The 13702-nt window shown below is 36.9% G+C and overlaps 5 protein-coding genes across 7 annotated transcripts in view; 3 read left to right on the forward strand and 2 right to left on the reverse strand.

The window, feature by feature from the left end:
• LOC134816726 (arginine and glutamate-rich protein 1-A-like) overlaps window positions 1-13702 on the reverse strand; it is a 1122901-nt gene that overhangs the window by 1036411 nt on the left and 72788 nt on the right. The window lies entirely within an intron of this gene.
• Window positions 1-13702, forward strand: part of LOC134816734 (PHD finger-like domain-containing protein 5A) — a 121052-nt gene that overhangs the window by 90123 nt on the left and 17227 nt on the right. The window contains exons 2-4 of one of the 3 annotated variants that reach the window (XM_063825716.1): window positions 7157-7237; window positions 7404-7492; window positions 7645-8135. The exons of 1 other annotated variant lie outside the window; for it this stretch is intronic. In XM_063825716.1, the coding sequence (XP_063681786.1) occupies window positions 7162-7237; window positions 7404-7492; window positions 7645-7812 (333 nt within the window). In that variant the 5' untranslated portion in view covers window positions 7157-7161 and the 3' untranslated portion in view covers window positions 7813-8135. Of the gene's footprint in view, window positions 1-7156; window positions 7238-7403; window positions 7493-7644; window positions 8136-13702 lie in introns of those variants that run through there. One more of the 3 variants, XM_063825715.1, reaches the window with a different exon arrangement.
• On the forward strand, window positions 3069-4448 carry LOC134817093 (trafficking protein particle complex subunit 2-like). Its single transcript, XM_063826198.1, has 4 exons — window positions 3069-3146; window positions 3404-3518; window positions 3687-3800; window positions 3969-4448. Exons 1-4 carry the CDS (start codon window positions 3076-3078, stop codon window positions 4086-4088), a joined length of 420 nt encoding a protein of 139 aa, XP_063682268.1. The 5' UTR covers window positions 3069-3075; the 3' UTR covers window positions 4089-4448.
• On the forward strand, window positions 4578-6197 carry LOC134817092 (probable phosphoserine aminotransferase). The gene is made up of 2 exons (XM_063826197.1): window positions 4578-5020; window positions 5223-6197. The coding sequence occupies exons 1-2, from the start codon at window positions 4642-4644 to the stop codon at window positions 5921-5923; spliced, it is 1080 nt and encodes a 359-aa protein (XP_063682267.1). The 5' UTR covers window positions 4578-4641; the 3' UTR covers window positions 5924-6197.
• LOC134816731 (uncharacterized) lies at window positions 8341-9745 on the reverse strand. The gene is made up of 4 exons (XM_063825713.1): window positions 9612-9745; window positions 9245-9423; window positions 8977-9096; window positions 8341-8781 (listed from the first exon to the last, which is right to left on the reverse strand). The coding sequence occupies exons 1-4, from the start codon at window positions 9691-9693 to the stop codon at window positions 8629-8631; spliced, it is 534 nt and encodes a 177-aa protein (XP_063681783.1). The 5' UTR covers window positions 9694-9745; the 3' UTR covers window positions 8341-8628.

The raw sequence follows: 13702 nt of genomic DNA on the forward strand, positions 1-13702 counted from the left end.
TCCTCTGTTATATTGATAGCCACCTCCTCTAGAACCGTAGAATGCTGTTGCGCTGTCTGATTCTTCTTCACTAGTGGTGTGTCTCGATCTTGGAGAACATTCGCCGCTATACTCCGTATCGCTACTATTCTTCTTGCTATAGAAGATAGGCTCCTCCTTAATCTTAGGGCTTTAGGGTCAGCTGCTGGGGTAAAAGTCAGCGTTTGTGAACTTTTACTATTACTGCTTTCACACTGTGACTTCTGATCCAGTTGAATCTGCTTCTTTCCAAATAACTTGTGCAGTTTTTTGATCATCACTGATTACAGAGTTTTCGAGTAAGAAGTATCCCAACGGGGGGGGGGGGGGGGGGGGGGGGGGGGGGTAATGACTACTTTTGGGGACTTGGGGAATTACGTCAATTCCCCATGATTTTTAGTCCCCATTAGTCCCCAAAAGTCTCCATTAGTCCCCATTTAGATTTCAAAAAATCTGGCTTCTCCAGACCAGATCGTAAACTTCTCAAGACTGAAGTCTAGAATATTTATAAATGGTCACTGGACATTCCTGACTTCTTGGGAGCTACTTGAGGGCTGTTAGAGTACCTCAGGTTATTAAACTAACTTGAAAACCATAAATAACTGTCAAAAATTCTGGGGACTTATGGGGACAAATGGTGAATTACGTCAACGAGTTGACCTCTAGATTTTTAGTCCCCATTAGTCCCCAAAAGTCTCCATTGGTAGTCATTACCCCCCCCCCCCATCCCAACAGAGTGCTATCCATGAGATCTATTCCTTCTTCTAACGTTGATGCCTCACGAAGGCGCCTTAATCTGTGATCGAATTCCCGACAGTATTCTTCAATACTCATACCCGCTGGCCGTACATATTTGATAAAATCACTGACTGCGTCATGATATTTCAGGGTCTGATCTTGGGCGAATTGTGTGTCCAATTCTTTTATTAGATATTCTACTCCTGTTTCTTCAGCGAGTTTAGCTTAAGGTTTTAAAAAAACATATTTGATAGATTTACAGACAAAAATTTTCAGAAAAAATCATGTTCCCGGGAAGCGAAAATCCGATGAGTTTTTCAGACCCACCATTTGAGTTGCCAGACCCACTCTTTTAGAGTGAAGACCCACCATTCTGGTTGCCAGACCCACTTTTCTAAGGCAAAGACCCACCATTCTATTTGCCAGACCCACTCTTCTAGAGTGTAGACCCACCATTCTGATTGCCAGACCCACTATTTAACAGGGGCTCATAATGCGCAAAATTTGCCGCTGTTGAGTGGGTATGCCTAAAATTCACAGATCTAGCTCTCCAGTCATATGGGTAACAAGTATGGGTGCAAGATGCTTTGTGGCGATTGAACTAGCTTTTTGCCACATGCAAACCCGCCTTTTCCAGTCTGAGTATATTGTTGCTTCTCCTAGTGCCGGTACTCTATCGTTCCCCATTTTGGATCTTTTCTTCTTCTGCTACCACTGTTATATACTTATATTAGGGTAACGAGGGTAACCAGAGTAATAATTAAAACGCTTGGGATAAAAGGTGTTAATAAGGAAATAGGTTAAATAACAACTACTCTACAGACTCTACAACTCTAGAAACTTTCACAGATGTGAAGTGAATGTTTTGTGTGAGTGTTAACTGTTGATATTTGTGGGTACTTTAAATCTATATCAATCAATAAACTTGGTCATTCCTTTACTAATAATTTAATGTAACTGATCCCGATGTGATGTGGTAAGTTCCTCGAACTTTCTAAGATCTCGTTGGGGGTGTTGAAATGTCGTGAGTATTCGCAATACTACTTCGCTCTCTCAGAGCTAACTGTGTCAAGAAGGTTTCTCAAACTGCTACGCTAGCAGGCTCGTCTCAAACACTGTCTATTCCTTAGTCCTTACTGCTACACTAAAATACTAGCAGGCTCGGCTCATATACAAACAACCTGAGCTAAAACAACTATTAATCTCTAAGAAATCATCCTCTCAGGAAGTATACAATGAAATCACGAAACCAACAACAAACATACTAACGTACTTACCGGCTTCTACTCAGACACTCTCGTTGTTCGTGCGGTGTCCCAGCTGGATGTTGTTGTTTCTGCTATGTACAATGTATTTACATGCTATATGATAACATTGGTTAGATAATCGACATGGCTGACTAACAGTTTTGGGGGAAAAATTAGCCTGTTATATTGATTTACTAGCTAAAGAGGGGCCTGGTGTATAAAGTTTTTACTGTAATCATAAAGTCATAAAATAGCTTCTTAACTATGTCGTTTTACTTTATTATGTGCCTTTTATCCCTTTTAAACGATTATGAAACCTGTTATTCAGGGTTAAACGAGGAGGGCCCTGGTAAAAGGACCTGAATTGCAACATAAATGTGCTCTTAGTCATTAGTGTCAGTCCATGTGCATAGGAGTGTACTGTGAAACCATAAAACCATTTAAAAATTACGTTACTGGGGGACATGGACAGGGGGAGGGTTCTTTTTGTACAATAGCTGTACAAAGCTGAGTTTGTACCCCTTTTATTATCTTAGAACGTTTTTCTTCTGACTTCTACTCTCTTTGTGTGAAAGAGGAACTAGGTAGACCATTATAAATGTTAATGTCATCCCCTAGTGATTTGTGTTTTCTGTTCTTGTAACCAATTGAATGCCTTAATTAAGTGCCACTTATCATTTAAATTGAGCTGACTGCTTTTACCATCACAGTCTTTAATTCAGTAAACTTTCACACTTCAGTGCAACTTTCAGAATAAATAAATGGCTAATGTTCCCTTTAAATGCCGAAGAAGACCCCTACAAGATTTAAGATCTTTTGTCAAGGGCCTTGGCCTTTAATGCCACATTAAATTTATTATGAATACACCAATATAATAAGAAAATATCATAAATTACACTATCAGAGTTGTCTATTATTTAAATAAACCTAAATAACATAATGGCTATGTGCATGACACATTGTGTCATTGACATTATATTTTTTCACATAGTGCGATGACATTTTGTAGACATGTGTGATGATTTGATGTCATAAATTTTACTTTACTTTACTTTACTTTATTGTTCAGGATATGTCAGGTAATTACTATTTTGTCATCATTGGACACCAAGACAACCCGATATATGAGCAGGAACACAGCAGGTAGATTTGACTTTTAGTTACATATTATTCAGTTTCTTGTTACTGCCAAACCAAGATTTACTGTGGTTGTTGCAGTAAACAAAATTACCCAGGTAAATTAGGGCACGGTAAATCAGGGTTTGCCTTTGTTAAGTTAACTAATATGGCGTATTTTTAATTTAGTGACAAAAATACAAATAATGAACATCTTGAAGACAGTTCAGTCGAGTCTAATACTGTTTTTCCCTTTTTGGGCATTTATAATCATCTTTTTCCAGTCGTGATAGCCAGAATAAGAAAGATGACTACAGAGACTTGTGTCAGTTTGTGGCACATGCGTCCCTAGATATGATAGATGAGCACATGTGGACTACTAATAACATGTATCTAAAGGTTAGTACCTATCATTCATATTATGAAATTTAAAACTGTTAAATATATTAAATGATACACAGAGTTCCAGGACATAGTTTACCAATATGTTCATTGTTCTGAAGTTTACTATAAAGTTTCTGATCACCTTGCACTCAGTAAAAATTCTTTTATTCTAACTATTTACAGATAGTGGACAAGTTCAACGATTGGAACGTCTCAGCTTTTGTAACTGCTGGTAGACAAAAGTTTATCATACTACATGACGTGAAGAATGAGGATAGTATCAGGCAATTTTTCCAGGTAAGATCTTGCCTTATTAAATTTTTGGGACCTGTCTTGGTGCTTTGTAATTCTAAATTCTGGTGTACCAGCACAATCCTGCTTGTTTTGATTTTATTCACCCAATGTGATTTAAAAGTAAATAATCTTGATACGATACTGACACTAAAAACAAGCACTTTTCCTCAGGATGTGTACGAACTTTACATAAAAATAGCTATGAACCCATTCTATGAACCCAACACACCAATAACCTCCCAAATCTTTCATCAGAAATTGAAAGTGCTTTGTAGGAGATATTTGATATAGACTTATGTTTGTTTGCTTCTACTCAAGACATGTGAAAGATCTCAAGGAGTTACGTTTATGTTTTGAAGTTTCAAAAGATTGTACATTGAGCTGTTTGGATAGATCTCCTTTTACTCTATTAGGGTATAGTAACATTAAGAATTTTCAGAATACTGCTTGCCAAATGTTAAGCAATGAATTGACTTGAGCTTGTATGTTATGGTTCTAATTTTGTTAATTTAGCTGAGTGCTTCTGTTTTTATCCTTCATGGAGGTAGTAGGATTCAATTTTTGTGAATGTTAAAGAAATTGAGAATTGATTTATGTACTAAATTTTGATGGAATCTAAAATTGATGAATGAAATTTGACAAAAACGACAAGGTGTTTGTAATTCGAGCTATTATAAGCTATTGCCTATTACTTCAAATCTATAAGTTAATTGAGAACTACAATTTGTGAAATTTATTTGTCATAAAGAGTTTTTTCCTTCCATGTACTTGCTTGAGAAGTTGAGAAGTCAAATGTTATTTCCCTTGGCCTTGTATATAACGAAAATCTCTCAGTTTTAGAAACATGGTTCATCTTTTCAATGCTGGTCCTGCGAAAGTTCCTGATGAAGTCAAGGAACAAATTCAGTCAGAGTTCTTCAACTTTGCAGGTTCCGGCATCAGTGTCATTGAGATAAGTCACAGGAGTCCAGAATTCACTGCTCTTATGAACGAAAGCAATGTTAACCTGAGAGAAATCCTAGAAATCCCTGACAACTACAGAATTCTGTGGTTAGCTGGGGGTGCAACTGGACTGTTCTCTTCCATTCCTCTTAACTTGATAACCAGTAAAGATGATGTTCTGGACTACGTTGTTACTGGAACTTGGAGTAAAGGTGCTGCTAAGGAGGCTGAGAAGTATGCTAATGTTAACTACGTTGTGCCAATCCCTGCAGACTTTACAGGTTAGTTTTGTGGTGGGAGATTTGAAAATAGTGCTTATTTTATACTTTTATATTTATGGAAAATTGAGATGGTCGTGCGAATATTTAGATTGTACCAGCACCTTGATACTAACTGCTAAGTGATGAGAAAATTCTTCAAGTTCCCATTAATTTTACCCTCTAAAAATGCCCACTAAGTTGCTAACATGCATCACTAATCCAGGAGTTCCTCTAGAAGAGAGCATGAAGTTTACACCAGGAGCAAAGTACGTATTTTACTGTGACAACGAAACAGTTAACGGTATCGAGTTCCCCCACATTCTCAAAACTGACAGCACTATCGTGTGTGACATGTCATCTAACTTCCTGTCCCGTGCTGTAGATGTCCAAAAGTATGGGGCTATATTTGCGGGGGTACAGAAGAACGTGGCACCAGCTGGGTTAGGAGTGCTGATTATAAGGGAGGATCTGATCTCCGCTGATAGGCTTCACCAGGTTCCCAAAGTCTGGGATTTCAAACTTCAGGATGCTGCTAACTCGTGTCTGAACACCCCCAATGTGTTCTCACTGTATGTCACCAATCTCGTGCTGAAACATCTCATGAAGAACGGAGGATTGAAGAGATACTCTGAGCTCTCTCGTCAGAAGTCCAGTGCAATCTATGATATAATCGATGATAGCAATGGTTTCTACGCCTGCAAGATTGACAAAGATGCCCGTTCCAGGATGAATGTCACTTTCAAGCTAGCTTCCAAAGATCTGGAGGCTGAGTTTGTGAAGAAGGCAGCTGATCTTAAAATAGAAGGAGTAAAGGGGCATCGTTCTGTGGGTGGTATCCGGGCTTCACTTTACAATGCGGTTACTATGGAGAGTGTCAACTACCTTGGTGACTTCATGAAGTCTTTCCAGAAAAATCACGAGTAAGCTATACTGTTTTGTGGAAAAGGGAGCCCCGTTAGAGAATTGTTGAGTAAAACTAGAAATTAGAGTTATATTATATAATATAATATAATATATCACGAAAAATGCTATGCAAAATGTTTAAAAAATTATAAGTTACAAGCATATTCGTTGTTTTCAATGTGCCATTTAGAATTTTATAACTATGTAAATTAGAGTTTTTTGATTTTCTAGATTTTCTAGATTTTAATTTAGATCGTATCGGTTTTTTGCACTTTGCCCTAATTTTATTATTCTCTTTATCATACATAACATATTTTCTTTATCATCAAGCTTTATTGGTCTTTGCATACAAATATTTTTTGACATCATCTTTAAGATGATAAATTTTGACACTTAGTTCAATAGTTGTACTGATTTGGTTATTTTTAAAGAAGTTTTATATTGCCTTACTTGTTTTTGTACTCTTTTAAATGATATCGTTAAATTAAATCTAAAGCAATAAGACATGTTATTTGGACTCGTTCATATATTGTCTATTGACACGTAAGCCATATTTTGAGCATTTTATACCCTCCCTCGGCACCGGTAATTTGAGTCGTTTTATACATAGCTATTGTGAAGAAAGTGTACAGCTGTGTTAACTTCACCTCTTTTACCCCCTCCCAAAGTCTGCTTACGCAATATGTGAACAATTTCTTATGGCTGCAGTTGCCATGTTTGATATTTTTAAAATTTGTATTATTTCATCTACAAACTTGCTTTTAAATATATTAACCAATTACAGATCTAACATAAAAGATCCTGTTTACAGGGAAGTTTTGAAGATATGTTAATTATAGAATTATATTTCAGACACATTTAAAAAATCCTTTTGCAGATCATTTTTGTTAGTATAGTTGGGTTAGTATAGTTGTTAGTATAGTTGTAGGTATAGTTGAGCATGATGGTTTAATTATTAAGGTTTAAATTATTGGTATTTGAGTATTGAAGACTAGAACCTAAATAGATTTATTCTATCATGTTAGATTTCTAGGTGTATCATATTTCCAAGAAAGTTTATAATGGGAATTTTTGTACTTTTTTTAACGGGTTCCGAATAATAAATGCGTTGTTATTGAGCAATAGCTACCATGAATTATCACGGTTTTTAGAAAATAGAAATTCGACCATTTACCATATAATCAAGATTTTAGAAATCGACTCAGAGCGACTGTTCTGCTCCAGTTAAAACTGAGTACTGACCAATAAATCCTCAGAATATGGCAAAACATCACCCTGATCTGATCATGTGTAGGAAACAGCCGGGGGTCGCCATTGGCAGACTCTGTGAGAAATGTGAGTAGATAAGTGGTATATATATAATAATATATTATTGTTGTCGAATGAAACTATTGTGGGTGGTAAACCAACTCAGTAAATTGACAACTGAGAGAATAGTTGCAAACTTCATACTTAAATGACTTTTAAACTTTTAAATAAGTATATAAAATAATCCTCCCAGGTGATGGACGGTGTGTTATCTGTGACTCGTATGTGCGTCCCTGCTCACTAGTACGTATCTGTGACGAGTGTAACTACGGCTCATACCAGGTTTGTTCATGGTCATGGTCCATGCCATTATCTAAAACGTGCGTCTTTTTGTAGTAACAAAGTTACATCAGAAATACTGTAGTATTTGTGAGTGAACTATCTGCAATGGCCCCTTAAGTCTGCATCTTATAACCCCCGCGACATTCCACCAGGGACGTTGTACCATCTGTGGAGGACCAGGAGTGTCTGATGCCTACTACTGCAAGGAGTGCACTATCCAGGAGAAAGACAGAGACGGGTGTCCTAAGATTGTTAATTTGGGCAGTTCAAAGACTGACTTGTTTTATGAACGGAAGAAGTATGGGTTTAAGAAGAGATAGGGTTGTTTGTTTTGTGTTCAGTTGATCTGACACTTGACAGAATATTTTATATCGTATTTTTGTGTCTTATTTATGACGGTACTTTTTAAAATTTTCACGACGATTTCGTCTTTAAGTTTTATTTATTATAAGGATTAACTATCCATTTTATTTGCATATCAAGTGCGTTTAATGTCCAGTCTAGTTCGCTAAGTGACTCAGTGAAGAACGTTATGATTCTGTCAGAATATTTATTAATCTATCGGAATCTTTATGTTTTTCACTGCTGTTTTCTCATTTTAAAGTGATAGTACTACTCTCTTTATACTTTCAATATATTATCATTTATCCGTTTCATTGCAGTTCCTTTTAGTCGTACAAACAACACAATATCTAACAGTAATTATGATCTCCTGAAAAGTAACATATTCAGTATCTCAGGTATAAACTTCTTAGGTTGAACTATTTTTCTTTCCGTTCAAGATATACCATCTGAATAACTAAATAACCCTTCTATTACAGCTTATGTTAAACAGGAAAACAGATTCGTAGCCCACAAAACAAGACTGTAAGTGTTTTAGAATAAGCTTAGCAATGTTTAAGAATCATTGGTACAAAAACGAGTTTATTGTAGACCGAGGTAACTAGGTAAGTGCAAATATAATGTAACGTTATTTAATATCTATCCAAAATGAAAGTTGCCATGAGTATAAGTATGAAAAGTTCATGCATCGTAGACCACTAAAATTGTACTTAAATCTTCTCCCACGAGCTTTGGGAGGTTAAAACAGTTTCATTGCCTGTATTATGCGAACTTGATATATAAGAACCGTCCCATCATCGACCGAGAAGGAACTTGACGATTCCGAATGAGAAGTTGCTTGTCTTCTGAGGTTTCGTGTGAAGGATAATCTTGACTATCTCATCTTGCAGCTGGTTCAGGTTTAAGTTCTCCTTTGTGGACACTTCCAAATAGGCAGTGGCACCAACCTGGGGAATGGGGAATGTTTTGTATCAGTATTCAGTACAGTCAGCACAACGTATCAAGTTAGCAAATTATGGATTTTGACAAGCCTATGTTTCTTAATAACAGAACATCTTTTGTTTGACACATGACAGCTGCTCGCACTCATGATCTATGATCGTTTACAATTATTATAAGCTGTATAGTTTGGAATAACTAACCTTGATAGCCATTTCTACTCCTTGCTCCACGCTAACCATGTCTTCTCTGTTAGGATCATCTCTCAGATCACATTTTGTTCCAACTGCTAATAAAGGCACCCCTTTAGCTTCACGTCGCGCCTGAGATTCGTACGTTTGAAAAATCAACATGATAAATATTTTTGAATTTCAAAATAAGCATTATATAAACTATGTGATCAGTCATTACTAGATTAATCATCAAATATTTTGTTTTTCATTGATAATAAGACATGATCCGATTGCTTACCTCAGCAATGTATTCGCTGTCGAGTTTGTTGTAAGAATCAACATCATTGACAGCAAAACAACAGAGAATGAGATCTTTGTTCTTGTACTGATCTACGCTGTGTTTGAGCTCATACTCGAAATATTTCACATTGTAGTCATCTCCATCCACTGTCGATATCGACATGTCGTTGTAGGTCCCTGAATTGGTTGTATGTATGAAGAAAATGTTTGATACCATCATGCCATCACTAATAATAACTAACTTTGAGCTAGATGTAGAGCTTTCGAGTTGGGTCATTATTTAAGGATAATTTTAAATAAGTTTTGCATTATATTCGTATAGCAGATTATAGTTCTTTTGTAGTTTGTTATTGTAAAGTTCTTACCGTCATCATTGGTATGAATGTCAATAAATGTGGATTTGCCAATCCCTTCCCTGCCCACCGTCAGAACATTGAAGATCGTCATCCTGGCAACAATATAACGTTATACTCGTAGATCGGATACATAAAACATAAAACTCAACTACCAACTTGAGTCCTATTATAAACCGAAATCAGACGGGCCCGGGACTCTACGGCGTAAGACTCTACGGCGTGAGACTTTAACCCTAACCCTAACCCTAACCCTAACCCTAACCCTAACCCTAACCCTAACCCTAACCCTAACCCTGACCCTTACCCTAACCCTTACCCTAACAGCCTAACCCAAACCCTAACCTTAACCGTACCCGCCATAGAGCCTCACGCCGTAGAGTCTTACGCCGTAGAGTCCAGACCCCAATCAGACATAAACAGAACGAAATCGTCAGCAAAAAGTACTAAAGTAGCAACTCTCGAAAGTAGTGAAGAATAGGAATTTGCATGATATCTCTTAGTCTTACTCCTTTATAAAATAAATCGTACTGTAAAGCTGTAATCGAAAATTGGCTGCTGATGATTGTCAAAGCATATTATTGATATAAGAAGACAATTAAAATTCCATCAACGTTCACGGAAGTAATTAAATACCTGTGTATTGAAATCATAGAAACGATTTCCTACGGTGACATTGTGCATCAAAACGCTAATTGTTACCAATACAAGCGGCAAGCGATGCACCGTGAAGATACTGAAGAAGCATTATAATACACAACAAAGTTATGCGATATGATAATGTAAGCAAAGTCCCACAGCTAAACCTATGATGACTATGTGCAACAGAAAGTTCAATAATGAACGTGTGATTATTCCATATATGGGCATCAGCTGTTATTGGGACCTGACAGCATGTCATTGGTATATTGTATTAAGCTCCTAATGTTGGTGTATAGATGTATTGTATATAATAGATGTATTGTGTATAGAGATTAGAGGCTCTTAGCTCTTGGTTTTGGTGGAGCAATAAATTAAATCGCTGGATAATTACTTTTATCAAACAGTATATATTTTGTAATCCAATATCATTCAATCAACAATGTCAGTCAATATAATTAGATACATTTTGATAGATAATTATTCTTACGATATAGATAACAGACAGGTATTATTCCCCTCCCATAAAAACTGGTCTTAAAAATACATCAATAAACAAGCACAGAGCTTTCACTAAAGGAACAGAGAGCAAACTACACACCGCTGAAACAGAACTGTAGCCGCGTATCAAAAACTACACTGCAGGCTGTACACTGTAGCCTGTCATCACGTTTGCTGTTCTGTTAATTCTGCGCTAGCTTCCGTCACATCAAACAGTTGGCCTCTAAATTGTTCACTTAATTGTTTAATCTATATTATCTGGGACATGTTATGTTCAATGTATATCATTAGGAGAATGAACTGTCATTTTTACTTAAATGATGTTGAAATGCTGGATGCATGTACATGTGTAGTTGTACATGTGTAGCTCAATGGAACAAAATGTACTGAATTAATATAAAACGCAAATCTTAGAAAAAAAAACGTTCTAAACAGCAGTATCGGACAGAAACGAGGTAGAAATGAGCATCTGATTAGCCCTACTGTTATGCATTTAACGTGTATACACGTCTTGCAATTATACTGTCAAATTATCTCACTTGAGCTAAACGCTTACGTTAAATTTTGAGCTTGTTTTTGGGTGTCATTGCCATTCACCATTTATTTGAAAATTCCAGGTTTTCGCCAATTTCGCCATTTATAATAGATCATGACAAGAATGGTTCGAGAAAGATTTCGCAATTTGCCGAACTTTATAATTCATGGTAAAATTGACAGTCCTAAAAATATTCAATTCTGCGACATGCCACGTGAACTACTGTTCACAACTGAGCTTCTCTTCGTACAGTAACATAATATCCCTTTTAAATTTACCCTTGTTGTTTCAAACCTCTTCCGACTATTATATTATATATATATATATAGAAATCGTGATAGAATAAAGAATTGCGCTAGAAAAGCTCGAAATTTCAAGGCCAGCGTTTTTCGGCAGTGCAATTTAAAACTGAATTTAAACTAAAAAGTGTCAAAGTGAAGCCCTTGCAAATTTTATAGACGGGTTCGCCGCATATCAAACGTGTGAAATTAATATCAACACTAAACGACAACACTATGATCTAGTCAATAGCCGATATAGGGAAACCAGATATATTGTGACGATATTATATAAAGCCTATAATATAATATGGTATAAGGATAGTTCAAAACATATGATTTCAACACAAAACTAAACTAACACGACATACATACTAAACAAAACATCTCACTGCACTGCCTTGTGTACACACGGATGTACCAAATATTGCTCTAAAACAGTCGCATAATACCAGACAGCTGCATCAAACTGTTATGAACTACACAGAAACGTCACTTGTACAAACAAAACATCATAGCACATAACAGATAATGTGTGTAATGATGTGCCCTCTGATTAGATTAGCTTACATTATATTGTAGACTTTGTCTACTACACATTACATATTTTACTCTTCTTCATTAAGTCCTATATTCGGTGAGTTAATCATTGTTTTTGATGAGGATCATACTACCAGTACATACCATGCTGCTGATAATAACGGCTCACATCGTTTTGCCCCAGGACCATGTGCCCCTAGATTTGTAGCCCCAGTTACACCATTCTTCTAGTACATTTTACTAAAGAGTATTGTATTTGTGTCCCGGTTCAGTACCAGTGGTGTTGGCCTTACTCTGGTTCCAATGACCATAAACCCTAACGCATACTCTAAATGTAATCCTCAACCTTAACATTTTAACAATGCTCTAAGACGGGGCACGAAGTTATGGGGCAGGACCTCCTGGGGACGGACGATATTTTAGCAATAGTAATGATAGCAGCTGTCTGAGAAGATGTTTCTCATTGATATTTCTCAGTAAACAAGTGTGATAATTTTATCCTTTTAACATTTAACCGGATTTGGACCTTGTTGAATACCATTATTCTACCTTCTACAACTGTAACATTAGATGACTTCATAATCCGTGCACTTAACCAGAACTATGTGTTTTACTGAGCCAACTCATTATATTATCTACACTCGATGATGGTACAGTTGTTATCAACATATAATAATTTTAAACTGCACCCGATAACATTTGTGTTGAAGACACCTCCTTATACAATTACTAATTGTTGTTATATAATTGTAAAGGTCCAGATAATCGCTCATTCAGGCCACAGTGTTCCATTTCCTGCTACAGATTTGTGATAGTTATTGCTAGTTAAACGACCGAGAAGAGGCTCTTTCTCGACTGAAACAGTTCGCTTTGTGTTTGTGGTATATTGTTGAGTGTTGCTGATGTCGCGGTGTAACTACTCCCTGGGCCAGGCTAACACTATACTGGAGTACAGACTTAAGAATAAACGCTGGACTAAATCCCTCTCCAGAACCTCGCCATCAGGAGGGTTGAAGGATATAAAAAACCTCCAAGAGGAAGTTCGAGGAAAAGATCTAGAATCATTACAACAGTGTCACGTGGAGGAGCCAGCTGTAGAACAACCGGAACTGCAACCGGAACTGCAGCCGGAACTGCAACAGGAACTGCAGCCTTGCACTATGGTATATCCTCTTAACGATCTTACAGATGTAGCCTCTGTTAACCGGATGTTGGGTATGCCACCTCTAACTCTGGCTTCTACAGTATCTTCTACAGTATCTTCTACAGTATCTTCTCAAGTATTCCGATGGAAGTTTGCTCAATCTTGTCGAACTGTCAACCTATGCAGAAGCCGTACTAAAATCCACCATCCTAAAGCTCCACAAAACTTAGACATAGACCCCGCTGAGCTTCAGCTTCCCAAATCTCTGGAAGGAACACGATTTGTCAAGATCCAGCCCGCATCACCTCAATTAGAGGTTAAAAGTTACTACGATCTGGTACACAACAAACAATCCAAACATAACAGTAATCAGTGTTTGTGCACAAAGTGCGTGGTAAAGCGATCCACCAGTCTGAAAACCAAAGCAATGCAAGCAGTCGGAATCTCCAAGATCACGGAGAACTCT

This window comes from Bolinopsis microptera, chromosome 6 (genome assembly GCF_026151205.1).
Source record: "Bolinopsis microptera isolate Bmic1 chromosome 6, MBARI_Bmic_1.0, whole genome shotgun sequence".
Lineage (NCBI taxonomy): Eukaryota > Metazoa > Ctenophora > Tentaculata > Lobata > Bolinopsidae > Bolinopsis > Bolinopsis microptera.

Bases quoted from the DNA above. Each gene is read 5' to 3' on its own strand.
- LOC134817093 (XM_063826198.1), top strand. From the start codon at position 3,076: ATGTCAGGTAATTACTATTTTGTCATCATTGGACACCAAGACAACCCG. The intron at 3,147-3,403 runs GTAGATTTGACT...ATCTTTTTCCAG, and splicing joins TATGAGCAGGAACACAGCAG to TCGTGATAGCCAGAATAAGA. The intron at 3,801-3,968 runs GTAAGATCTTGC...ACTTTTCCTCAG, and splicing joins GTATCAGGCAATTTTTCCAG to GATGTGTACGAACTTTACAT.
- LOC134817092 (XM_063826197.1), top strand. From the start codon at position 4,642: ATGGTTCATCTTTTCAATGCTGGTCCTGCGAAAGTTCCTGATGAAGTC. The intron at 5,021-5,222 runs GTTAGTTTTGTG...TCACTAATCCAG, and splicing joins AATCCCTGCAGACTTTACAG to GAGTTCCTCTAGAAGAGAGC.
- LOC134816731 (XM_063825713.1), bottom strand. From the start codon at position 9,693: ATGACGATCTTCAATGTTCTGACGGTGGGCAGGGAAGGGATTGGCAAA. The intron at 9,424-9,611 runs GTAAGAACTTTA...CAACCAATTCAG, and splicing joins CATTCATACCAATGATGACG to GGACCTACAACGACATGTCG. The intron at 9,097-9,244 runs GTAAGCAATCGG...TACGAATCTCAG, and splicing joins ACAGCGAATACATTGCTGAG to GCGCGACGTGAAGCTAAAGG.